The sequence below is a fragment of the Maniola hyperantus genome, chromosome 21 (genome assembly GCF_902806685.2).
Source record: "Maniola hyperantus chromosome 21, iAphHyp1.2, whole genome shotgun sequence".
Taxonomy (NCBI): Eukaryota; Metazoa; Arthropoda; class Insecta; order Lepidoptera; family Nymphalidae; genus Maniola; species Maniola hyperantus.
Window position 1 is genome coordinate 1,633,292 of NC_048556.1, and position 27,946 is coordinate 1,661,237.

General features: G+C 39.4%; 1 protein-coding gene across 10 annotated transcripts in view; it reads right to left on the reverse strand.

Annotated features, from left to right (window-relative positions):
• Positions 1–26,276, reverse strand: part of LOC117992427 (ensconsin-like) — a 69,593-nt gene extending 43,317 nt beyond the window's left edge. For 2 of the 10 annotated variants that reach the window (XM_069505885.1, XM_069505884.1), the window contains exons 1-3: positions 25,944–26,276; positions 7,920–8,095; positions 6,623–6,691 (exon numbers count right to left, since the gene is read on the reverse strand). In XM_069505885.1, coding sequence (XP_069361986.1) covers positions 6,623–6,691; positions 7,920–8,095; positions 25,944–25,989 — 291 coding nt within the window. In that variant the 5' untranslated portion in view covers positions 25,990–26,276. The remainder of the gene's footprint in view (positions 1–6,622; positions 6,692–7,919; positions 8,096–25,943) is intronic. The other 8 variants (XM_069505887.1, XM_034980120.2, XM_034980123.2 and 5 more) reach the window with 5 other exon arrangements.
• Positions 26,277–27,946: the final 1,670 nt, after the last annotated feature.

The following is a 27,946-nucleotide window of genomic DNA, read 5'->3' on the forward strand; positions in this document are numbered from 1 at the left end:
CTCCAATATGTCTTCTGGAAGGCTTTGACGAAAAACATGACAGGCTTTGACGAAAAACCGACGCATGTTCACAGCTCGAACATTACGCCAAGAGGCGCTATACAAGTTGGCCGAGCGCGTTTGGCCAATGTGTACAAGGGGCTTTAAACTTTACGTTGTAGGTGCGTATGTTACTTTCTCCATTCCAGTAAATTATGTTTGTACTCTACAGTTGGATGGTGAAAATTAGAAAATTGGAAAGCGAAATTATTTAAATGGCCACTAATAATACGATCTTGTTTTAGGTGCTAGCTTAGATCGCCTGCAAACTGAAGACTAAAATCAATAGTTATTATCTATTCTGCATCGTGTCCTAATTACTGAGGGTCGCGACCCCTTTCCATTAATCACAAAATAGTAAGAGTTTTTTTGGTATAATAATACGGTGCGTTCCCTATAAATAAAATAAATAAAATAAAAAATAAAAAATAAAAATAAAAAATAAAAAAGCCTTTATTATTCCTTATCTTGATAGTTCCCTATAGTTCCGCATAATTATTTATTACTAGTTGATGCCCGCGACTTCGTCCGCGTGGATTTAGGTTTCTAAAAGTCCCATGGGAACTCTTTGCTTTTCCGGGATAAAAAGCCTATATCCTTCCCCGGGATGCAAGTAATCTCGGTACCAAATTTCATCAGAATCGGTTGAACGGATGGGACGTGAAAAGCTAGCAGATAGACAGACACACTTTCGCATTTATAATATTAGTATGGACTAGTTGATGCCCGCGAAATCCCGTGGGAACTCTTTGGTTTTCAAAGTAGCCTATGTCCTTCCCCGGGATGCAAGCTATCGCTGTACCAATTTTCGTCAAAATCGGTTGAACGGATGGGCCGTGAAAGGCTAGCAGACGCCTCGCACAACCCGCACGACACCCGCACTCTCTCGCACCGGGGGCTGTGCGGGTGTGCGGAGCGTCCCCACCCCGATTGCATCTCGACCTGTGTCATACTATAGTACCTACCCAATAATTTCCTAGGTAAACTAGTAACAATCCAGTAACAATTCGAATGCACTGAGTTATGATTGCAATGCGGGATCAGAGGTCAAGCGCCGCCGTTGTTGAGTGGAATTCTACCTACATCGGCCGATAGCCGAGATATTTCCGACACACCTTTAGCGTGGATTGTAGTTAAATTTTTTTTTTTAAAATTAATCAAAGAATATTAGCCATATTAAATGACTAATATTCCCCTTTCCTCTCCAACAAAGCGTCAGGCTTGTGCTAGGAGTAGGTACCACAATAGTGCAACGGGCGGGTTTTGAACCGTCGACCTTTCGGTTTTCAGTCCACTCCTTTACCGATTAAGCTATTGAGGCTCTAAATATATACCCTCTAACAAATAAACCTGGAATAGCAGTGGAATAGTTATACTCTGTTTTGTCTTTCTCTGTCATCAGTAATTTGACATTTGAAGGAAAAAGACAAAACAGAGTATAACTATTCCGCCGCTATTCCAGGTTTATTTGTTAGAGGGTTTAGGTATAGTACGCGACAGGTCGAGATGACAATCGGAGTATGAGGTGGGGGGGACGCCCCGAACACCCGTACTTCACCCGCGCTCACGTGCACCGGGTTAGCGCGGGTGTGCGCGGCGTTCCCTCCCCGATTGCCATCTCGACCTGTCCCCTACTATATATCCTTAACATACACTGTAGGGCGATTGTCTAAAACCTGCATCAATCATTATTACAATCGCAATTGTTCTGATTGGCTGAATTTGTGCGATTCTTGTTGCAACAATGCATTGTGGCCAATAGTGAGCGAGCATTAACCAATCAGAGATGATTGCGATCGTGACATTGTAGCTGTCAAACAACCGCGGTAGGGCCACTGGCTACTCCAGATACAGCAATTTATTTATTTATTTATTTTTATTATTCATGTACCAAAAATTGTAGTTACAAAGTAATAATAAATTTAAGTAAGTGGGCAAGAATAACTCTAATTTCTAAACATTATAAAAGGTATAGCTGACTGACTAAATACACTGCACAAATTTCAAACCCCTATTTTACCCCCTTATGGGTTGAATTTAAAAAAAAATCCTTTTTTAGCAGATATCTACGTCATAATAGACTAGGTGCATGCCAAATTTCAGTCCGATCCTTCAAATAGTTTGAGCTGTGCATTCATAGATCAGTCAGTCAGCCAAGACACGTCTTTTTATATAGATTTAGATAAAAATCATCTGAATGGAAAACAAATGACGTGATTCTGAATTTCATTAGCTTTGTATTAAGTCACATGATTCATACTTATATTAAGTTAAGCGTGTTATTATGCATGCCGAGGGATTTAACAAAAGTATGTTAGATTTGCATAAACTAGCTATTCGAGTCATTCGAGATGTGTCGGAGACAGGTGCTCGATTTCCTATGTCGATTTTCTATAATCGATACCCATCTATACTAATCCGTCTGAATCAGTAGGATTATAAATGCGAAAGTGTGTTTGTTTGTTAGTGTGTTGGTTTGTCCTTCAATTACGTCGCAAAGGAGCAACGGATCGACGTGATTTTTGCATGGATATATTTAAAGACCTGGAGAGTGACATCTCTACTTGTAATCCCGGCAGTGGCGTGCACAGGGTTTGAAACCAGGGTAGGCATTAGTTAGGTAGGCACCTGTTTACTGGCAGGTCATAATGTAAAATTTGCATTGAGCTATTACAACTGGGTAAGCAGTGCATTTATGCCTCTATGACCTGCACGCCACTGAATCCCGGAAAATCAAAGAGTTCCCACGGGGTTTTTAAAAACCTACATCCACGCGTACGAAGGCGCGGGCATCAGCTAGTGATGGTATAAATGCGAAAGTGTGTCTGTCTGTGTGCTAGCTTTTTACGGCCTAACAGTTTAACCGATTTCGATAACAATGGAATTTTAGTTACATCCCGAGGACGGACATACTACTTCTATCCCGGAAAATTAAAGACTTCTTAAGGGTTTCTTAAAGGCCCACCCGTTTAACCGATTTACAGAGGCAGCTGGCATACCAAAAATTGACATAGGCAATTATTTATCCCGGAAAATCTAAGAGTTCCCACAGGATTTTTAAAACCAGTAACTTACTTGGACGAAGCATCGTCTAGTATTCCCGCGATATTAATAGATATAGGGCCGGTTGTTTCAAACCATTGGTCTTCGTAAGATACGTTCGTTAAAATTTAACAGACGTAGACTTAATAGTAAGTAGTAGTTTAATAGACTTTAACATCTGTTAATTTAAGAGCGTTGCTTCATTGTACAAAAAACCGTTCGTCATTGTTATTTTGGTTGCGAAACTAACCCTATAAATTAACTTATTTCTCCGTATCCTTTTTTATTTCATTTAATATTAAATTATATAGTTGTTAATATTGCTACTTCGCATTTTAAACACTTTTTCTCTCTTACACATTCTCTTTCATCTTCAAAAAAACTACCATTAATAGCATTGAATTAAATTGATTCCATTATAATTTGTAAATAAACGTTCTGTAGGTATGTAGGAAGTATGAAGTTACGAACTGATTTGACGATTACCAAGGCGCATGGCGCCAGCACTGGTTAACGTAAACGTAACATTTTAACGAACGTTAGCGCTAATAGATGCTGAATCAACGCTTTTTCTATACTTACGTTCGTTAGCGCCATATTTAAAGGTTACGTGTCCGTCAAAATTTGTTGAAACAACCGGCCCATAGTACGCCCCGCACAACCGCACAGCCCCCGCGCTAACCCGGTGCGGGATTGCCATCTCGACATGTCGCGTATGTATAACTAGCTGACCCGCCCCGGCTTCGCTCGGGTGGAATTTAGAAACAAGGTGGGGGTTGAATTTCAAAAAAGCCTGGAAGACGTATTTCTTCATTTGTGACCGACAACCCAAATACCAATTTTCGTGCAAATAACTTGAAAAATGACGGACTTTCATACAAACTTTCATCCCCTATTTAACCCATTTAGGGGTGGAATTTCAAAAAATCTTTTCTTAGTGGATACTTACTCTTTACAAAGAACACACCCTCAAAATTTCATGTCTCTAGGACCAGCGGTTTAGGCTGTGCGTTGATATATATGTCAGTCAGTCAGTCAGTACTTTGAATTTTATATATATAGAAGATAAATGCGAAAATATGTTTGTTTGTTGCTTTGTTCTTCAATCACACGGCAATGGAGCAACGGATCGACACGTTTTTTTGCATGGAAATAGGTAGGTAGTCAAAGACGTAGAAGGTGCCATTTTCCGGGATATAAACTATTTCAGTATCTTTCGTCAAAATCGGTTTAGCAGATGGGTCGTGAAAACACGAAATGTAAAAAACAGATACTTTTGCACTTACTTATAATATTAGCATGGAAGTATGTAGACTTCTTGCCCATTTCTGTGACAGAACTCAGATGGAATTTTGTTCTACAAGCTCTTAGCCTATTAGCATTGCATAACCGCGTCCTTGCGAGATGATGTCATGAGTTCTCTCGCGATTCGCGTTTTGAATGGCCGGACGTATGAACGTATTTTCCGACGTAAGGAAATAATTCCGATTGAGCTCATCGACCGAAACTAATTCAATAGAGTACGCACATCGAGTCGTTGAGAGTACGTAGGCACGTATATGTTTAGTACAACCCGTCGGAAATATCTGAACACCTCGCTGGAATGCGCTTCCCCGCAGCTCGCCCATTTTCGCCAGTACCGTTGCCAACGCAAGCACGTTGCATGACGTCATTAAGCTAGGTTCTCAGATATTTCCGACGGGTTGTACATGTGCAAATCTTGTTTGAGGTTCTGTAGTGTAAAAGGAAGGTTGTTTGACAGCTACAATGTCACGATCGCAATCATCTCTGATTGGTTAACGCTCGCTCACTATTGGCCACAATGCATTGTTGCAACAAGAATCGCACAAATTCAGCCAATCAGAACAATTGGGATTGTAATAATGATTGATGCAGGTTTTAGACAATCGCCCTACAGGTCTGTCTCGTTTTAACTAAACTTAAGTAAGGATTAAGCGACTCTGAGTGCGGCAGATAGACGTATATTGTACCTAATAATATCACTTCTTTTTCACATTACTCTAGAGTCTAGGTAGTAAATATTATGATTGTTTACATCTTTTAGGTGGTAGATGCATCCGACTATTCGAAAGTACTTGTAAAAGTTTATTCGAATAAAAAAGATTTTTATTTATTTATTTATTTTATTTATTTATTTAGTTTAGTTTAGGTATCTACTCATTTTTTCGCCGCGAAGACTAACTAACTGTTTTGAACTAAAGGGCTGATGAAAAACATACATACATGTAAATGACTTCACTAACACCAACACACCAACAAGAACTCACAACAAACACGAACAGCACCTTACACCACGTCACAAACAAACAAGCACAAGCGATGATTACTGTAACAAAAATGTAAACAACTTACGTCGAGTTAGATTGTAACGAATTAAGTTTGCTGTCACGGCTGTCTTTACCCAGGGCGGGTTCAAGGCGTGCGGGGCAGTGGGCACCCGGGCGCAGAGTCCTAGGGGGCGCAAGCCGACTGCCCATAAATTTACCTACCTACCTAGATTTGATTTCGGGCGGTGCCGAAAGAGAAAGAAATATAACATGCCTCCCATGGGCAACTTTGTGAAAAATTTCGCGCTCGCTTCGCACGCGCTTTATGAATTTCTAAGTGCCTAGATTTGATTTCCGGGGGTGCCGAAAGGGACACAAATGCACCTCCCTTGAGCGATTTAAAAAAAAATCGCATTCGCTTTGCTCGCGATTTCTAAGGTTTTGAGTAGGTATCTAGATTTCACTTATTTTCCGAGAAATTTTTCTGTTGAAAAAATAAATAATTTCGCGCTCGCTTCCCTCGCGCTTATAGGTATAGTGCGCGACAGGTCGAGATGGAAACAACACACCCGCATAGCCCCCCTGCTAGCCCGGTGCGGGATAGCGTCGCGCGCCCGTGACGTGCGGGTGTGCGGGGCCGCCTCATGGTGGCTCCACACCAGCCCGGCGGCACGCCTGGCGGGTCAGCCGCCGGCTTTGTTCACGGCATTCGGCGGCACACAACAAAGCCGCGGATGTTACTCGCCGGCATTGCCGCCGGGCCGAGCGCCACTAACTTCAACGATAATCACAGCGATGCTGCGGCTTCTGCGGCCTACAGCGGCAATGATATAAAAAATTGGCTCCATACCGCCGGTAAAGCCGCCGGCCCAACCCGGCGGCATGAGCCACCTTTATACCCCGATTGCCAGCTCGACCTGTCGCGTACTATATGTGTGCAGGTAATTATTAGATACTTTTAATAGGGGGCGGGGCGCAGACTAACTTTCGCACCCCGGCGCCGAATATGCTTAAGCCGGCCCTGTTTCCTGTTCCTTGTGCACCAGAATATTTTTTAAGATCTTGTTGATTGGATGGCTTCTAGTTACTCTACTATACTACGCTTACCTTACTCTGCAAAGTTTTGCCTTTACTCTTCAAGAGCATAGCGATTTTCTGCTGGTCTAATATGACTTCGTACTCTACTACACAATGCCTCGTTACAATGATATACAGTCTTCTGAAATGAAAGAATAGTAGATGGTGAGACTTACCTGTAACCGCCTATCGTCCTCTTTGGCGTGCTGGCCCAAATGCGGTTGACAAAGCTCCGCGTCTCTCTTCTGCAAGCATACGAATACTTAACATCTATTTCATTGATATAAAAAACCAAAGATACACAGTTTTTTGTACATTAAAAAAAAGGTTAGGGCCTGTTAGTTATTAAAGTTAGTATAAAATATGAATGAAAACGTATACTTTTATTGCACAGAACAGGAAAGAAACAGAATTAGTGGCAGAGCAAGTCAGGGTAAGTAAAAAGTCACTGCATAGTGTTTTCTAAGCAACAACCGAAGCTATGCGTAATACTACTTACGTACGTATACGTACTTTAACTAGATATTTAGTACTAAATTCACTATTAATTTTCATGAGCTTCTTTAAAAGTTCTGAAAGTGTGGTTAAGAGCAATGCGCATATACTTAACTAAATAAATAAATATTATATTAGTAAGTTATGTACCTTCTTAATTACACTTTAAATTATCGCCGAAGCGATAGCAAAAATTTACTTCAGAATGTGCTTGTAGTAATAATATTATTGACTTAATTTTTCAAGAAACATCTTTGGTTCGCTAAGTCGTTGTTGCGTAGAACAAGTGTCTATCTTTTTGCTATCTAAAAGTGCAAGCACAAATAATTTAGATAGCCCATTTTTCCGTATTTTATGAAATAAGTAGATATATGTCACAAAAATCCAACAGCGCCAGCGACAGTCGGTGAAGCGATGATTTAGTGATGAGAATTTTCACGTTATTATTATTCTTGTTCAAAACCCTGTGAGAAGTAAATAAAATGAAATGAAAAATGTAATAAAGCTTATCTCTCCCATAGAAATTTCTTCCAGCTTCCCTCGAAAACTACCTTATGATCCTTATTAATTTAGAGCATCGGGCAACTGTGTATCTTGGTCATAGCATTATATCAATGGACCTACTAACTACACTACAAGACGTACGTTTCGGCGGGATGACTGCCTCGTTCATGCTGGTCGGTGGTCTTTTTTTTTATATTATAGACTAGCGCTTCGCTGCAATCAGACCTGGGTGGCTAGTGATGATGCAGCCTAAGATGGAGCGCGCTTGCCTAGAAGATGCCTATTCACTCTTGTCTTGAAGGTACCCATATTATAATGGGAGGGGAAAACTGATGCTGGAAGGGTGTTCCAAACCTTAGCGGTTCGAATTAGAAATGAGGAGGCAAATCGCTTGGTACGTATTGGTGGAATTTCGACTACGTACGGGTGCAGACCTTGGCGATGCCTTGCGGTACGATAGTAGAAAGGTCTTACCTGTGTCCGCCTGTCGTCGTCCCTGGCGCGCTGCTCGGCTTGCCGCTTGCGCCGCTCCTCGTCTCGCTTCTCGCGTTGCGCTTGCGCAGCCGCCGCGTGTGCTCTGAGCTCGTCTAGTCGCTTTCTTTGTTCAGCTTCGCGCCGCTCGCGCGCCAGTCTCGCTCGGTCTAGGGCTTCTGTGGAGATAGAGACACTGGTATTATTATCTTCTTCATAGAACTCGGACAATGTTCTTCGTATTCAGCTTATTTTTGGGTTCCGTACCTCAAAAGGAAAAAAGGAACCCTTCTAGGATCACTTTGTTGTCTGTCTGTCTGTCGGTCTGTCAAGAAACCTACAGGGTACTTCCAGTTGACCTAGAATCATGAAATTTGGCAGGTAGGTAGGTCTTATAGCAGACATTCGGGGAAAAATCTGAAAACCGTGAATTTGTGGTTACATCACACACAAAAAATTTAAATTGTGGTCATAAAATAATAATTAGGATATAAAAGTTCTTCACTTGTGCATTCTAAAACAGATTTTTATTATTTTTATGCATCATAGTTTTTGAATTATCGTGCAAAATGTCGAAAAGATACGACTGTATTACGGAACCCTCGTTGCGCGATTTTGACTCGCACTTGGCCGGTTTTTAAGTATTAGTAGGTATTACTTATACTTAAACATAAGTAATACTTAAAAATACCAATCGAATGTTCGTATTTGTATGACGGCTACTTTGAAGAATCACGGATACGAATTACGAACCAAATACGAATGAGTGCACAATCACCCTAAGGCGAACAATATGACAAACATCGTCAGCCGTCAGCCAATGGCGTCGTAGCTCGTGATAAATAAACCAACACTATAAATAAATAATAGTTCATCGACTGCTCCAAAATTAATCACGGACCATTTCAGCACTTTCACTTACATGCCAAGCTTCAATAAACTGTACGTCTTAAAGGCCTGGACATACGTGCGTGAGGCTAAGTCTGCGGCCCAGGTGGGAGCGGGTGCGATTTTATACTCTCGATACCGCTCGGCATGTCCGCGCGTCTTCCTACCAATCCATACTATTATTATAAATGCGAAAGTGTGTCAGTGTGTCTGTCTGTCTATCTTTCTGCTAGTCTATCACGGCCCATCGGTTCAACCACCGAGTAGTATAAACGTCTGTGTGTTCAACCAATTTGGACGAAATTTGGCACAGAAGTAGCTTGCATCCCTGGGAAGGACATAGGCTACTTTTTATCATGGAAAATCGAAGAAATCTCACAGGATTTATAAAAACCTAAATCCCCCATCTAGTCTCTATATATATATATATATATATAAAAATAATGAATCGCTAAATGTGTTGCTGATCGCAAATCTCGAGAGCAGCTGAACCGATATCGCTAATTCTTTTTTAATAATATTCCTTGAAGTACGAGGATGGTTCTTACGGAGAGAAAAATTTAAAAAATTGAATCGACTGTTAGGCAGTACGAAGTTCGCCGGGGCAGCTAGTTTCTTATAAATATTAGGAGTTTAGAACAAACTATTAATATTTATAAGAAATTGTTCGCCCCGCGGGACACGCCCGCTTCCCCCTGGACCGCAGAATAAGGCTTGTGTGAGTGGTGTTCTGCAGAACGTGCAGCGTGCGGTCAGAGTGAACTAGGGTGAGGAAACTCTCGGTTTGGATCCTGAATCGACATCTGTCAAATATATTGCTAGGGGTGGAGGCTAGGGGTGAAGTCCAATCTGGAGTTGTGATATGGCGGTTTGCACAGATCATAGACTACGGGACTAGCTATAACAGGCACCCGAGGCACGCGCATAGTGCGGCTGCGTCTTGGGCGCTTACAAAATCGTATCAACGACAGCATCGCTTGATATAATCCCTTTCATAGAAATTCATACAATTTCAGTAAAAAGCGCGTACTTCGGGCGCCTGTTATCTATAACTAATCCAGAGTCTAAGAATTAAATAGGATTTTTTCTTAACGTGCTGTTCAGTTCAAGCCTCAATAGCTCAACCGGTATAGGAGTGGACTGAAAACCGGAAGGTCGACGGTTCAAACCCCGCCCGTTGCACTATTGTCGTACCTGCTCCTAGCACAAGCCTGACGCTTAGTTGGAGAGGAAAGTGGAGAAAAAGTGTCTCATCCTGATTTGAAATTTAAGTCGCGTGCCGCATCGCGCTTTGTTTATCCAAGCCCTTACGTCGTCCGATAGTTCACGCTTAATAAAATCTGTTCTACAGAACCGACCGAAACAAAACGCGTAATGACGATGACGTTGATTCAAAATCGTTTTACCTGTAAATGGGGAGAAAGGATGACTTTTTGCTTGTTCTAGATACATTATAACTGCTTACTTAGTAGTTATTGAAAGTGCTCTTTAAAATAGAAATTCAGTACGTATTAAGTATATTAAATCATCAATTTAAGTTGATGACCAGCTAAATATTTGTTTAGAACGAAATAAGAAATGTATAGAAAGTGGTAAATAAAATATCCGAGTATCCGAGACTGACGGACGGACGTACGGATAGAGGAGGCTTAGTAATAACTAGTAAGGGTCCCATTGGTACGGAACCCTAATAATGAAAACAAATTATGGAGGAGACTCAAAGGCTGCGCCCCGAAATGCCGCTTTGCGTTTACTGGAATGCCCTGAACTGTACTGAACTAAAACTGGAATAAATAAATACAAATAAATAAATCCTCATTTATTTGGGACCATAGCACCCCGTTCACGGTACAAAACACAACAAAATAGGTTTTTTGCATGGCTATAGTTAAAGACCTGGAGAGTGACATAGGCTACTTTTTATCCCGGGCAATGAAAGAGTTCCCACGAGATTTTTAAAAACCTAATTCCACGCGGACGAAGTCGCGGGCATCAGCTAGTAAATAAATAAATATAAATAAATAGTCATTTATTTGGGACCATAGCGCACAGTTCACGGTACAAAACACAATAAAATAGTACGTGATATAGAGAAATATGTACTGAATGTATCCATTCACAAGGACATCTATCAATATTAGGGTGTTACCACAAAAAAAAAGAAATAATTAAAATAAACAGGCGTTTAACGTTTGTTTAACTGACCGTAATTTCTAAAAAGGTTATCAACTTAAAAAAATTAATTTGCAAGCATAATAAAATTTTCTTTGATATTTCTGTTCAGAATGTTCTTTTGACAAACTTCTTTGAGCATTTCTTGGAGCACCTTCCAAACAAGTCAAGCACCGTTTCCAAGTGGCCGTAGCGGACGAACTGACCCAATTATTTACTAACACGTAGGCACGCCCACCGGCACGCCATATAAAATAGTTATAAAGGTCACTCAATAACATTGGTGTGCTACCTACGTCCTACTTAATATGCATAATGTTGTGAAGGTATTGATAAATGCCTGTGTTTGAAACGATGAGATAATTATTAAAACTAGATGATGCTTGCGACTTCGTCCGCGTGGATTTAGGTTTTTTTTAAATTCCGTGGGAACTCTTTATTTTCCGGGATAAAAAGTTCTTCTGCGGGATGTAAGCTAACTCTATACCAATTTTTATCAAAATCGGTTGAACTGTTGGGCTGTTAAAAGCTAGCAGACAGACAGACAGATAGTTCGCATTTATAATAATTATTAGTATGGATGATAAGATAATAGTTATTACTAGCTTATGCTCGCGACTTCGTCCACATGGACTACACAAATTTCAAACTCTTACTTCACCCCCTTAGGGGTTAAATTTACAAAAATCCTTTCTTAGCGGATGCCTACGTCATAATAGCTATTTGCATGCTAAACAGCCCGATTCATCCAGTAGTTTGAGCTGTGCGTTGATAGATCAGTCAGTCAGTCAGCTAGTCGCCTTTTCCTTTTATATATTTCAATGTAATTACTTAAATATGATAGTATTCATACCTCCATGATTAAAGTTAAAAGTAATATCATTTTAACCCGAAGTAAATTAATTCCTGACTTGCGCAACCCATTGTGCTTTTATTGACGGGCGAAGTTTAACGGTAACCGTAATGTAACTAACTGCCAGTTATGCAACTGGACATAATTAAGTAATCAAATTTTTACCAGCGATTTGTGCAGTTATACCATTAAAAACCGGAAAAGTGCGAGTCAGACTCACGCTCCGAGAGTTCCGTACTAGTGGTATTTTTTTTTAGACGATAAATCAAAAACTATTGTGCATAATAATAAATAAAAATCTGTTTTAGAGTGTACAGGTAAACCCCTTTCATATGATACCCCACTTGGTATAGTAATCTTACTTCGAAAGTTGAAAATACAATTATTTGTTCATGAACACATTTTAATTTTTTTTCGTGATGTAACCACAAATAATATGCAATAATTAAAAATCAAAAGTAAAAATTAATAAAACAATCACGGAAGGAAATCTTGAAAATATAAGATTAAGTGATATCAAATAATAATAATTACTATTTAAATAAAATTGTACACATTAAACTGCATAAAATAATAATAAGTACAATTCTAAAGATGTCCCTGTTGTACACATTCACAATTTTTAAGCTAGACTACTTTTTGTGACTAGCTTTTGTATGCAACCATTATTCACTGTGGAGTTGAGCAAAAAACGCAATACACTTGCGGGAAAAGTTGGTCGTGTCGTGTGCCGGAGAAACTAGCCTTGATGCTGATTTTATCTGGGTATTAGTAATGACATGGACATTATGTTGTGAATCTTGGTCCATCTCGCAGTCTGGCGGGAGGCTAAGCCGGTCCGCCAAGCGATTCAGGGTTCCGGTACGATGCCGTGTAGAAACCAAAGGGGTATGGGTTTAATAAAAACTGCCATACCCCTTCCAGTTAGCCCGCTTCCATCTTAGATTGCATCATCGCTTACCACCAGCACCTCGATTGCGGGAAACCGGCATCAATCATTATTACAATCTCAATGGTTCTGATTGGCTGAATTTGTGCGATTCTAGTTGCAACAATGCATTGTAGCCAATAGTGAGCGAGCGTCAACCAATCAGAGGTGATTGCGATCGTGACATTGTAGCTGTCAAACAACCGCGGTAGGGCCACAGGTTAGCCCGCATCCCTCTTAGATTGCATTATCGCTTACCACCAGCACCTCGATTGCGGGAAACCTGTATCAATCATTATTACAATCTCAATGGTTCTGATTGGCTGAATTTGTGTGATTCTTGTTGCAACAATGCATTGTAGCCAATAGTAAGCGAGCGTCAACCAATCAGAGGTGATTGCGATCGTGACTTTGTAGCTGTCATTCTCCCGAAATCGCGCAGCTGCTAGCTGGTGAGATTGCAGTCAAGGGCTAACTTGTATCTGAATAAAAAAAAAGATTTCCGCAGCGCCTCGTTAAAGAGGAATTTGCTTCCACGAGTTTGATAATAACCGAGAACGACAGCCTGAATTAGAACCGTGCCAGTAATTGAGAGTCATTCATTTATCTATAACTGGGTCAACAATGGCACCGATTCCGTTGTCTTTCTATAAACTAAATTTTGAGTATCTGCATACTTTTCTTTTTAACAATGCTAAAAAGGCACAGAACATAAACTTTACATTTAAAGACTCTAAATTTTAGTGCACGCTACAAATTTAAACAGTAGGCTCGCGACTGTCCGCTAAAATCACAGGGTTTACCATCTAAAAATTAAATTTTAAACTGTCAAACTGCGTCTGTCCTTTTCATATTACATTAGTAAGAAGAGGATGCGGATACTCTAAAATTAGGTTGTGCTCAGAATCAGTACCATTGCTTGTCTAACGCTATTGCTTAGAAGAGGCTTTTATAACTGGGCCATAACATCAAATGTCAACAATATATACATATATATATAATCTATAATATAAAAATGAATCACCAAATGTGTTGCTCATCGCAAATCTCGAGAACCGCTGAACCGATTTCGCTAATTCTTTTTTTATAATATTCCTTGAAGTACGAGGATGGTTCTTACGGAGAGAAATAATTAATTCAACCTCCCCCTCAATTTTCTAAACTCCACCCGACCGAAGCCGGGGCGATTCAGCTAGTATACTATATATTATATAAAGTCAGAATATTAATAAAATCGTGTACCTACCTAAAAAAACGCAATTTATTTTAGTCTACACCATAAAGAACCTCGTCATCAGGATGAAACTGTCCAGCAATTTCCATTACAGTCCTCTTGGAAATTGTTGGCGTACGGCCAGTATAGACCCGATAGCAGTCTTCTGTAGTGACATCCTATCTTCAGTAAAGTAGCAAATTCCGAGCAAGTGGAAGAAAAATTTAAAACAACATTCCTACGTTATGACCCCACATGTTTATGAACTGTATAATCAATATCTATTGAATCAATGCTCATTGACTTGTATCGCAATCTGCATTCCTCAATTCACTTTTTATTGATCGACTAGCTTATGCTCGCGACTTCGTCCGCGTGGACTACACTAATTTCAAACCCCTATTTCACCCGCTTAGGGGTTGAATTTTCAAAAACCCTTCCTTAGCGGATGCCTACGTCCAGTGGCGTGCAACTCATAGAGGCATAAAAGCGCTGCTTACCCAAGAAATAGTTAACTCAGTTGAAATTTCTCAATGCTCATTATCCTTTGGCTTGCTTACCTAACTAATGCTTACCCTGACTTTAAACCCTATGCACGCCACTGCCTACGTCATAATAGCTCTCTATCTGCAAGCCAAATTTCAGCCTGATCCGTCCAGTAGTTTGAGCGTTGATAGATCAGTCAGTTAGTCAGTCAGTCAGTCACCTTTTCCTTTAACATACTTATTGAGATTTGTACCGACATTCGGGACCCTATTTCGTTCAAATAGCAATTCTCTGGTTAGCATGAGATCTATATAGAGCTTAGTTACTAGTTAATGGATACAGATTTAAGTCTCAGTTTCACCAACCATTTAACCCCCGTTTAGTTAAACATTTGTAATGCTATCCCTTTTTGGCAGATGAAATACGCGATTTAAAAAAATATTAAAAATCTGACCTCCAAAATCACTATTTAAAGTAAAAAATAACTTTTGTTTCTACACGTGTTTATGTATGTTGAAGTCGGGCGAGCTTCACGCTTTGATTTCTAGTTTATTTTATGCTCGCCCGACTTCATACACTTGTAGAAACAAAAGTTATTATTTACTTTAAATAGTGGTTTTGGAGGTCGGTTTTTTTTAAGCTTTTTAGTGTAAGTAGTAATTGCTTGGTACCCAAAATATCAACTCCCCATCAGAAATTCCCGAATCCCCCAGCTTAGGAGTTCAGTACCTTGCAGCATCACGATTGAGGAGTTAGGATCCAAAGTGCAACGGTGTAGTCTATGCTTGGCACCAAAAATAATATTGCATCATCCGCAGTTCCTGAATCACTATAGTTTAGGAGTGCTGTACCCAACATCATCAGGGTTGAGGAATTGGGACTTGGAGTCAAGCACAACGGCCCGCATTGAGAACCACCTCCTTTTTGGAAGTCGGTTAAAAAAGGAGAGATACAATGAATGTTAACTAAACCATGATTAATTTATTTGCTTGGTGAAATTTGGTCATATTAAGTCTCTCACCTATAAACTTGCTTTATTTACGTCTTTATAGTATAGTCTGAGCAAAAGGAACGCTCTATTTAACCTGAAATACTCGTATATTTAACCATAGTTTCTGGAAACAGTACAACGATGAACGATGGCCAATCAAAAAGATAAATTACGTAAACTCCCAATCCAATACAACTGATAAGCCAGATGGAATGTTTACTGATAACGGCTCAATATTGTTGGCCATTAAGTACAACGTAGTTAGGTAGGTACTGCATTCACTTAACCCACTTTTAGTCTTCATTGAGATGAATTTGCTGATACAAACAATTCTAAAAGAGAATTAAGATAAAAAAGGGTAGTTACTCGTTACCGCAGCGAAAATAAATTTTACTTTAGTGCTGTTTGGGAGATAGGTACTATTAAGTAACTTAATAAATCCAACATCTAACCAGAGAAGTTACCTACTTATACAATTTTTTTCTCAGACTTGGGCGCGTTTGGAACCCTCGTAGCTTTAGTTTTAAGTACGTATAGTAACTCATATATTTCAGTAGGTATATTCATATTGTCTCTTTTATTGACACAGAGTCATACATCGATTGTATAATCCTTGAGCGAGAAAATAGTCGATAGCTAGTCGCTTCCTCGTCGGCAGTGGAACAAGTGCCTTAATCTTAAATTCTCCTACTACGCCTAACCGAAATCAAAGGAAACTTGTCAGGGAAAGCCGAGCAATTTTCACGCAATTCGTAAAGGATTTAGTTCAGTTAGACAATGGAATTGGTTGGAAAAGGATTTAGACGAAAATAAGGGAATATTTCCCCAATTTGAACGAGGAGAGAACTTTTCTGCTACTGCTATTCATTTGGCAAACCAATTTCTTTTTGTTTTACTTACCGGAATTGAAAAAACAATTTTGTACCATACCAATTCAGTTAATGGATTAACAAACATTCTCTTCCAGCCTTCTTTTGGATATGTAACACAGAAAACAACCGGCCAAATGCGAGTCAGGCTCGCGCAATGAGGGTTCTGTACTACAGTCGTATTTTTTCGACATTTTGCACGATAACTCGAAAACTATGATGCATAAAAATAAAATAAAATCTGTTTTAGAATGCACATGTAAAGACCTTTCATATGATACCCCACTCGATATAGTTATCTTCCTTATAAATTGAAAACATTAATTATTAATTCATGACAACAATTTAAGTTTTTTTTTGTGGGATGTCATGTAACCACAAATTCACGGTTTTCAGATTTTTCTCCGAATGTCTGCTATAAGACCTACCTACCTGCCAAATTTCATGATTCTAGGTCAACGGGAAGTACCCTGTAGGTTTCTTGACAGACCGACAGACAGACAACAAAAACGGATTAACGTTTGCATGGGTATAGACAAAGACCAGCTGCGCGATTTCGGGAGAATGACAGCTACACTGTCACGATCGCAATCACCTCTGATTGGTTCATGCTCGCTCACTATTGGCCACAATGCATTGTTGCAACAAGAATCGCACAAATTCAGCCAATCAAAACAATTGAGATTGTACTAATGATTGATGCAGGTTTTAGGCAATCGCCCTACTGGAGAGTGACATAGGCTACTTTTTATCCCGGAAAATCAAAGAGTTCCCGCGAGATTTTTAAAAACCTAAATCCACGCGGACTAAGTCGCGGGCAAAAACTAGTATGAAATAGTTAATTGATAAACAATCAAGAGCAATCTCTTAATTAAGTTAGTCAGTTACATTATCACAAACGAGAAATTACTGTTGAAATGAAACTTAATCTTTCGATCTGTATGCTTAGTAGCAGTGGCGTGCACAGGAGTTCAAGCCAGGGTATGCATTTAGGTATGAACTTATTTTACGGCAGGTAAAATGAAAAATAAGCATTGATTTATTATAATGAGGGCAAGCAGTGCGTTTATGCCTCTATGAGCTGCACGCCACTGCTTAGTAGGTATAAGATCTTTCATCCTCACCAACGTTGCTAGAATTCGAGAGTCAAACACAATAACGTCAAAGTAAAATAGACCTAAACAGCCTTGAATTGAAGTCAAAAATTCAATACCACTGATTTTAATTTCGTTACGTTTCCGCTTGGAGCGCTGGCTGTAGATGTGTAGACAAACTTGAGCTTTAAAACAAGGCAGTTTAAGATCCAGTTTACTATAACGCTGAAGTGTTTCGACACACGAATACTATCAACGTTGGTGAGACATACAATCTCGTACTAAGAGTACTGCCAAATGGAGTGCAAAACTTTCACTGGACGTTAAATTCAGTTTCAATTGATTATTGCTATATAGGAGTAGAGACAACGAAAAGAAAGTAATTAGTGCTCTAATAGATGCCGTCTGCTTTTAAAGTGATTAAACTGTACAACATCCGGATGTGCAAGCGCTGCGTATTTAGAAAAACCGGCCAAGTGCGAATCAGACTCGCGCACTGAGGGTTCCGTAGTACAATCGTATTTTATCGACATTTTGTACGATAAATCAAAAACTACTTACTAGATCTGGTTCATACCAATTTTCGGTGGAATTTTGCATGGTACTGTACATCATATATTTTTTTTTAGTTTTATCATTCTCTTATTTTAGAAGTTACAGGGGGGGGGGGGGCACATTTTACCACCTTAGAAGTGTCTCTCGCGCAAATTTTGAGTTTTAGTTCTAAGTATGGGGAACCCCAAAATATATTGCTTTTTTTATATTTTTGTGTAAAAATCTTAATGCGGTTTATAGAATACATCTACTTACCAAGTTTCAACAGTATAGCTCTTATAGTTTCGGAAAAAAGTGGCTGTGACATACGGACGGACAGGCAGACAGACAGACATGACGAATCTATAAGGGTTTCGTTGATCCGAGACGAATTGAGAACCTCCTCCTTTTTTTGAAGTTCTTTTTTAGGGTTCCGTAACTCCAAAGGAAAAACGGAACCCTTATCATCACTTTGTTGTCTGTCTGTCTGTCTGTCTGTTTATTTATTTTATTAGACAGTGCGCGCAAAACAAGTAGTCCAATCAGAAGTTGCAACATGGCGGTTTGCACATTTCATACAGTGATTAAATAGGTAGGACAAGACAGGCTGAGGTCTAAGCGAAACTTGAGCGCAAACATGCCAGCCTCAAAACAGCTGTTTTGTTTTGCGGCGGCATTTAAAATACGGGCGGAAGTAACGTAAACGTTAAACTCAAACTCAAATCATTTATTCAGAATTGGTAAAATTTTACGCTTCCTGATTGTCTTAAATTTTTTTTTTTTAAGATGATATGATATAGTGGTGATAATGAATACGTACTTAAAACTAAAGCTGCGAGGGTTCCAAACGCGCCCAGGTCTGAGAAGAGCCCACAACAAACTCAGCCGGGTATTCTTTTTATTATCACCACTTTACAAAATCACTTTAACTTATTAGACTATCACAAGGCTGTTAAGCAACTCATTCCCAAGCTTTTTTATCATTTAAATACCTAATCCTTTACATTGTAATAGGATTTGTCAATAAGTTACAAAGAAGGATCTGAGTTAATTACATTAAAGTCGCACCTGCTGAAGTTCTAGTTCAAAAGTGACATCAGAAGTGGGATTGAGTCATCTATATATATAAAAGGAAAAGGTGACTGACTGACTGACTGACTGAATGACTGACTGACTGACTGATCTATCAACGCACAGCTCAAACTACTGGACGGATCGGGCTGAAATTTGGCATGCAGATAGCTATTATGACGTAGGCATCCGCTAAGAAAAGATTTTTGAAAATTAAACTCCTAAGGGGGTGAAATAGGGTTTTGAAATTTTGTAGTCCACGCGGACGAAGTCGCGAGCATAAGCTAGTTTACTGAGAAAACGATAAGATATAGATTTCCATTTTAGGTCCGTGATTAACTTGCAGTGTTGCAGATAAAAGTGTAATATCTTGTGCGATGGTACGGGACCCTTCCTGTGCGAGTCCGACTCGCACTTGAACGGTTTTTTTTAATTTTTAATCAAAAAATACGAAAGAGAAAATGAAGCTATACAACCTCTTTCCACCCATGAATCATCTAAACATAAATCTTTGAACCCCTCTACCGCGCCTAAGTTATTCAACACAAGACTCGGGTAATCCGTGGGCTTACATTAATATTCAACACCTAACATTTCCCCATCCGTATAAGATATCCCAAATACTTTAATGCCTACGCAAAATATATTTACGGCAAGGTGACAAAAATTAAATTTAATTAGCTCCCTATAGACTTACTTGGTAAAGGATTTTAAGTTTTATTGCACATGACAAAGAGTTGATTTTCAAATGCAGCCGAAGTACCGTATATTGACCGCACTTATTGCAAGGTCGTTTCCCAACAAGGCGGTGATTTTCATTTAAGCATCAGCAGACGTGCAAATTTCGAATTCGAATTTTGACCGACTGCCAATTCGTCCGCTTTTTTTCGGGTTCCGTACCTCAAAAGGAAAAGGAAACCTTATAGGATAACTTTGTTGTCTGTCTGTCTGTCTAAGATTACTATACCAAATGGGGTATCATAATAATATGAAAGGGCTTTACTTGTAAATTCTAAAACAGGTTTTTATTTATTTTTAGGCATAATAGTTTTTGATTTATCGTGCAACAACATGTCGAAAAAATACGACTGTAGTACGGAACCCTCAGTGCGCGGGTCTGAGTCACACTTGGCCGGTTATGAATAAACGATTTGAGTTTGAGTTTATTTTGTGACTGGTCGGAAGTCGGAACGGTCGATAGTTGACCTTGTTGGCACGTGTCATGGTGGCTATTAAATTTAAAATTTATCAGAAATGACGTTGCACCTGGACAGTGTTAGCTATGTCTAGACTTTCGTGAAAAATTTATGAGATTTTGTGGTATCACTTAAATATAGCTCCAAACATTATCACGATTATCCAGTGGCGTGCACAGGATTTCAAGCCAGGGTATGCATTTAAGTATGAACTTATTTTCCGGCAGATTTTAATAAAAAATATGCATTGATTTATTACAACGAGGGTAAGCAGTGCGTTTATGCCTCTATCAGCTGCACGCCACTGCGATTATCTATCATGAGAATCACGATCAATTTGGAGATTTAATTTAGCGTAACTAACAAACTGTTGAAATAAAATGTGGGTGATTTTATTATTCTACGAAGTAGGTATTAAACTCAAAGGAGTAAGAAGTCTGCCAATCCGCACTTGGCCAGTGTGGCCATAGTCTACCACACTCCAAAAACCCATCTCACTCTGAGAAGAGCCCGTGCTCTGTAGTGAGCCGGCGATGGGTTGATCGTCGTGATGATGATGAAAGGCTTCTCCAGTCTATCCTTTTGTACTCTACTATTCTAACTTCTGATTGCTACATATGATTGTAGTCCTTATTTTAAAGATGAACCGTACTTTTGACATCCATACAATTAAAATGGCGCGTGAGGAGTCATTTTGTACCAGAGATAATATTATATTAACAAGTAGGTACTTGTTAATATATTATCTCTGTTTTTACGGATAACTGCTACTGACTCTATCGTCTATATTTCTTTCTGTAGGTATATCAGATTTGCGTTGCAGTAAGTTTAGTTGATCCAAGTTATGTTTAATTGATCCAAGTTATGTTTAATTGATTCAAGTTATGTTTAATTGATCTAAGTTATGTTTAATTGATCCAAGTTATGTACCACTAGGTGGACGGACGACATCAGACGAGTCGCAGGGAACCGCTGGATGACGGCGGCGGCGCAAGACCGTGGCGTGTGGAAGTCCCTACAAGTGACCTATGTCCAGCAGTGGACGTCTATCGGATGATGATGATGTTTTATGTAAGTAAGGCATACTTAGTATAGGCAAGACTTACGAGATGAAAAAAGATAAGCTAATAGGTAATTGTATGTGCACTTTTCCTCGTCTCGGAAGACGTGCCTTTTATAGTGGCGCGTTGACCTTTACGTGTATAGACGTGCGACATTGCGGATGGCATGGCGTGGCTATTTTTAGTTTATTATAATGTTAGTTAAACTCAAACTCAAATTATTTAAGTTATCAAAGAAATAACAACCATTTGTTCAGCAATCGAAGGCCAACTAAGACCAAAACCCAACATTAATATGCTCATGTTCTGTAGAGCTGTGGAGAAATGGCTTGAACAACATCCTAAAAATCCAGTAGGAATCGCTACGGATAGGGTCAAATCAGAAATAAGGAGATACACATAAGTAAAAGAATTACAAGTGTACCGACATAGCCTAACAGGCTGCGAAGTGAATGGGTTGTAAGAACCGATAGATATTGGGGTCCCAAGTTGCTGAAACGGTGATCACACACCGGATAGCGCGGCGTTGTTGGCAGACCTCCCACTGAGTGGTAAGATTTTTTTTTTAAAGAATATTAGCCATGTTAAATGACTAATATTCCCCTTTCCTCTCCAACTAAGCGTTAAGCTTGTGTTAGGAGTAGGTACGACAATAGTGCAACGGCCGGGGTTTGAACCGTCGACCTTTTAGTTTTCAGTCCACTGCTTTACCCGTTGAGCTATTGAGGCTCTAAAGATGACATTTAACAAGTCGCAAAGAGGCCTCTGGAATCTGGATCCAGTAGGTTGATTTCGTAAAACCTGCATCAATCATAATTACAGTCTCAATTGTTCTGATTGGCTGAATTTGTGCGATTCTTGTTGCAACAATGCACTGTAGCCAATAGTGAGCAAGCGTCAACCAATCAAGGTGATTGGGATCGTGATATTGTAGCTGTTATTCTACCGCAATCGAACAGCTGGTGGCGCAAGACCGCGGCGTATGGAAGTCCCTACAAGAGATCTATGTCCAGCAGTGGACATAGATCTCTTGTCTATCGATTGATGACGACGGCTAGTGCGGGAGTGCCCTTGGTAGGTATCTAGTTTTCGCTAAAGGTCTAAAACACCTAGATTTCAGCTATGTACGTTCAGTGATGTACCTACCCTGTCGTTCTAATATAAAGTTTATAAGGCCAATGACATGTAAACAATAGGTTAAAGGCTGAATATTCTAATCTACGTCTTCCCACATCTAGATTCTAGACAAACCTACTTTCGATCTCTCTTCTCTGCGTCATTTGAATTCTGCATGCCTAAGAGTTCTCTATAATGTTCTCAAAGGCGTGTAAAGTTTGTCGATCCGCAACGGGCCAGCGTGGTGGACTACATCCCTTCTCATTAGTCATTCTGAGAGCAGACCAGTGCTAAGTAGCGAGCGATGGGTTGATGATGATGAGTTATGACAAAAGAAATCTTTATTATACCAAGTCCATACTAATATTATAAATGCCAAAGTGTGTCTGTCTGCTAGCCTTTCACGGCCCATTTGTACAACCGATTTTGACGAAATTTGGTACAGCGATAGCTTGCATCCCGGGGAAGGAGATAGGCTATTTTTTATCCTAGAAAATCAAAGAGTTCCCACTGGATTTTTAAAAACTTAAATCCACGCGGACAAAGTCGCGGGCATCGTCTAGTTAGTTTTGTATTTTTGTATATGTTTGTAACGAATAATTTTAAAAACTATACTGGACCAATTTCAAAAATTCTTTCACCATCAGACAGCTACATTATTCCCGAGTGACATCAGTACCCTTATTATATATGCGAAAGTGTGTTTGTTTGTTGGTTTGTTGGTTTGTCCTTCAATCACGTCGCAACGGTGCAACGGATTGACGTGATTTTTTGCACGGGTATATATAAAGACCTGGAGAGTGACATAGGCTACTTTTTATCCCGGAAAATGAAAGAGTTCCCACGGGATTTTCAAAAACCTAATTCCACGCGGACGAAGTCGCGGGCATCAGCTAGTAGAATATAATTTTTTTAATTAGAGATACTTTCGAAAATTGTAATAAGCTGCCCGTGCGAAGCCAGAGCGGTTATAGTTATATGATAGGACTGCCGGGTCGCTAGTTTAGTTATATGATAGTACTAGCTTAGGCTCATGACTTCGTTCGCGAGGACAACACAAACTTTGCTTTTAGGGCGGCGAATTTTCAAAAATCCTTTCTTAGCAGATGTCTACAATCATAACTATCTGCATGCCAAATTTCAGCCCGATCCGTCCCGTAGTTTGAGCTGTGCATTGATAGATCAGTCAGTCAGTAACCCTTTCCTTTTATGTATTCAGATGATAGTACTAAGATGAATATTTGGCGAATAAAGCTATGCAACAATCCATAAGCACATCAATTTGCTACGCTTGCTCCTACACAGGTTGACTCATTTCTTTGCATAAGGCATTCTTGTATGGGTGTGTAAGATTTATTATTAATATTATTCACACATTGCTGTGGTGTGAGTAAATTAATAAACACTAGCCGATGGCCGCGACTTCGTAAGCGTGGATTTAGATTTATAAAAATCCCATGGGTACTCTTTGATTTCCCAGGATAAAAAGTATGTTCTTCCCCGGGATGCAAGCTACCACCGCTGTACCAAATTTCGTCAAAATCAGTTGAACGATTAGGCCGTGAAAGGCCAGCAGACAGACAGACACACTTTCGCATTTATAATATTAGTATGTCAGTATGGATGTAATAAATTAGCAGTATAATTAGTAATATTTTGTAACATAAATTCAATTTAATTTCGCTAAATTATCTTACCAGCAGAGAAAGTAAATAATGTTGCTGTCAAAATAGGAATGCAAGGTGCATGTCTTATCAGTTGTCATTGATAAGAACATGTTTGCATTTGCTTCATGGGCCAATAAATATAGAGAAATACCTACTGATGATTCAAGAAAAACAAGAAATTAAGAAAATCTTAATCTAAATATATAAAAGGAAAAGGTGACTGACCCCCTTTTTACCCTTTACCCCCCTTAGGGGTTGAATTTTCGAAAATCTTTCCTTAGCTGATGTCTACATTATAATAGCTATAATTATCACCACTAAGTATATCTTATGAATCCAACATCTGACCATCAAAAAGAGTAATTTATTACCTATTTTGAATAAACCATTTGAATTTGAATATCTGCATGCCAAATTTCAACCTGATCAGTCCCGTACTTTGAGCTGTGCATTGATAGATCAGTTAGTCAGTCACCTTTTCCTTTCATATATTCATAGATTTTTATGGAAACAAACAGTAATAATTACATGGATAGATAAATATAAAATGATAAACTGACTGACTGACTAATCAACATACTGCTGAGCCGCTGGGTTCAGAAACTTCAGATTTGCAGGTAGGTTTTCTTTATAGCATATACCTCCAATAAGAAAGGATTTTAGGAAATTCTGTACAAAGACAGATTAGGTCAGCAAGTTATGAATGATTAATGAGTGGCCACTTGAAAATTGAAAATACTAATTATTAGTTCTATACTAATTATTAAAAAAGCTGTGATAGCCTAGTGGTTAGGACGTCCGCCTTCTAATCAGAGGTCAGGGGTTCGATCCCGGGCATGCACCTCTAACTTTTCGGAGTTATGTGGGTTCTAAGTAATTAAATATCACTTGCTTTAACGGTGAAGAAAAACATCGTGAGGAAACCTGCATGCCTGAGAGTTCTCCATAATGTTCATGGCCAAAACCCCTCTCAGAGAGGGAGACCCGTGCTCTGTAGTAAGCCGGTAATGGGTTGATCATGATGATAAATGAGTGGCTTAATTCAGTTGATTACTAGTATGTGTACGCTGTTTGATGTCATACAAGGTCAGAAATATAGTGATAACCTCAAAAACATTGAATCAAAGACTACTACAAAGATAGTCATGATGATTTCATATAGTCGATACTTATTAGATATTTCTAGCTAATAAGTTGACCTATCTTATCAGTTATCACTAACATAAATAGTTAACGAGTGCAATATCCACAGTAGATAGGGCATGTAATTTAGATGGGTTTTAATATGCGCAGGGAAAAAATATGATATTATATAGTCAAGATAAGATAATGTAGAAAGTGAACAGGTTGCAGTGAGTGTGTGTGCATGGGTAAAATTATATGCACATACATGCAAAATAAGTACTTACGTCAGAAGAATTGACAGTGCATGACTCAAGAACACATCATTTTGTACATTTCATACCATTACAGGCAAATTTTGCACCCCACTCTGCGGTTTAACGAACAAATTGCGATGGTACTGTAACGTATGATATAACTGTAGTCGTAGATATGCAGGGAATCCAGCTAAGCCGATCTGTACCATCATTGACCAACTGACAGGAGGTCCACAGTCCCAGCGCTCTTTGCACAGGAATGCGTACATACCGTCTGGTGGCCGTATAGCTAATTTTAGAACATACCACGACGTCAAAAGACGTCCAAATGCAGTTGAAAAACAAAACATCGGATTGCGTCGGCCCCAGCCCACTGCGGACATTCTCGAAACTCGAAAGCTGTTCATGAACCCACGACGACGTGGGGCCACGACGCGGTTTAGGGTTAGACGATCTCGATCACATTTCACACTAAAACGGCACGTATCGATTTTAAATGCACATAATACCTTTACTTTCAGCTTTTTCCGTAATATCTTTCACGTCATCAACCATCTTGCTGGATGACAGTCACTCACTGTTCACTTTTTTATTCGAACATATTTCGAAAACTCATACTTCGTTCACTATTTTCAGCCAGACACGGCCAGCCAGCGATCTATACGACACGGCACTTCGTTGATCGTTCCGTTCACTGCCAGCGACGTATGAACGGCGATTGGCGAACAATCACTGAAGATGGCGTCAATAAAAAAGTTTAAACCGCTAATCCGAACAAATAAACGACTAATATCGTCTCATTAAACTATTTTATGGTGTTACTTTGTGAAGTTATTGTTTATCAAATCAAATTTGAACCCACCGATTGCAATTTTCAGCTGATTTTATTTTTTTATTTTGGAAAAGAAATTAGTCTGAGGAAATTAACGTTTTATAAATATTTTGAATCTGTATCAGTTGATCATGCCATCTATCGACACAAATTTAAACTTTTTGACATTGCAGTTGTAATAAGTTTGGTTTTAAATAATTTTTAAAGCTATTTTTATTATATAAGTTGTAATATCTTCTAGGTAGTTACTAATTTGAATAATCTGAAAGAAAAATTCTTCAACAGATGGCGCTATATAAATCATGCAACAAGAAAGTTATCGTACTGCGTACCTACTGTAGATATGGAACGTCATGGTGCTTATTAAGTAGTTCTACGCTTCGTCAATAGATAGCGCTAGCCATTCGAATTTAATTCAATTTCCATGTTTAAAATTAGAACAGCTGTTTAGAACAGCTTATGTCTTCGAAAAACACTCTTCACCTCAAAAGTTAGAAAGTTTAAAAACAGCTATTAACTACCTCATATTATGTACTAACGGAACTCGGAAGTGCCTAAAATTTACTTAAGTACTAAATTTTTTTGGTCAGAAATTCTCATTGACAGTCCGGAGTTGAATTGGCGGTGTTATATACTAGAATATAGACTGGAAAAAACAGCTCTACCTTTTCCAGTTCATGAGATACAACCCGCTGATAGACAGACGGACGGACAGCGGAAGCTTAGTAGTGGTCCCGTTGTTGGTATCCTTCGGGTACAGAACCCTCAAAAATGCGCGGGGCGGTGTCGTCCGCCGTGGCCGAGATTGTTTTTTTTTTTAAGAAAAACCATGCTAGCCATGATAAATGACTAATACCTATTTCCCTTTCCTCTCCAACTAAGCGTCAGGTTTGTGCTAGGAGTAGGTTCGACAATAGTGCAACGGGCGGGATTTGAACCGTCGACCTTTCTTCGGTTTTCAGCCCACTCCTTTACCGGTCGAGCTAGAGGCTCTAAATTCGCTCAGAAGACGTTATAATAATTATTTTGACCTGTCATCGAATACAAAAAGTAAAACACCAAAAGTTAGAAAGTTCAATAGTTCTGTATCATCGGAAGCGACAATAAATCGCCTTCGAAAGAGAAATCTCGCATTCCGTTAGCATCGTGCGCTACGCGTTGCCAGGAACATGATTTCCTCTAAGTATTGTAATTTATTTTTTGTTTTAATTACCGCTTCTTAAACTGTATCTACTAGCTAACTCGCTAGTTTGTAGCGCGGGTGCTGTGCGGGTGTGCGGGGCATCCTCCCGCCTCATACCCCGATTGTCATCTCAACATGTCGCGGATTATTCCTATCCTACCCAGTGGCGTGCACAGGGTTTGAAGCCAGGGTAGGCATTAGTTAGGTACGAAACCTGTTTTTTTGCATACAACTGGGGTAAGCAGTGCATTATGCTTCTATGCCGGCCCGTGCACGGTGTAGTATAAGTCTACCTTTATGCGTTTTGCTGTTTGTTTCATCTACTGAAGTTTTATTAGCTTAAAGTTCGTTCATAAATTGTACCTACAGTACGCGGCCGAAAGTAATGTACATCGACCTTTAGAAGGAGATAGCCAATTTGTAGAGCACTGTCTTTGTCGTTGAGCCCGACAAAACGTCATAATAGGTATGAGTGACAGAGACAACGCTCTACAAAG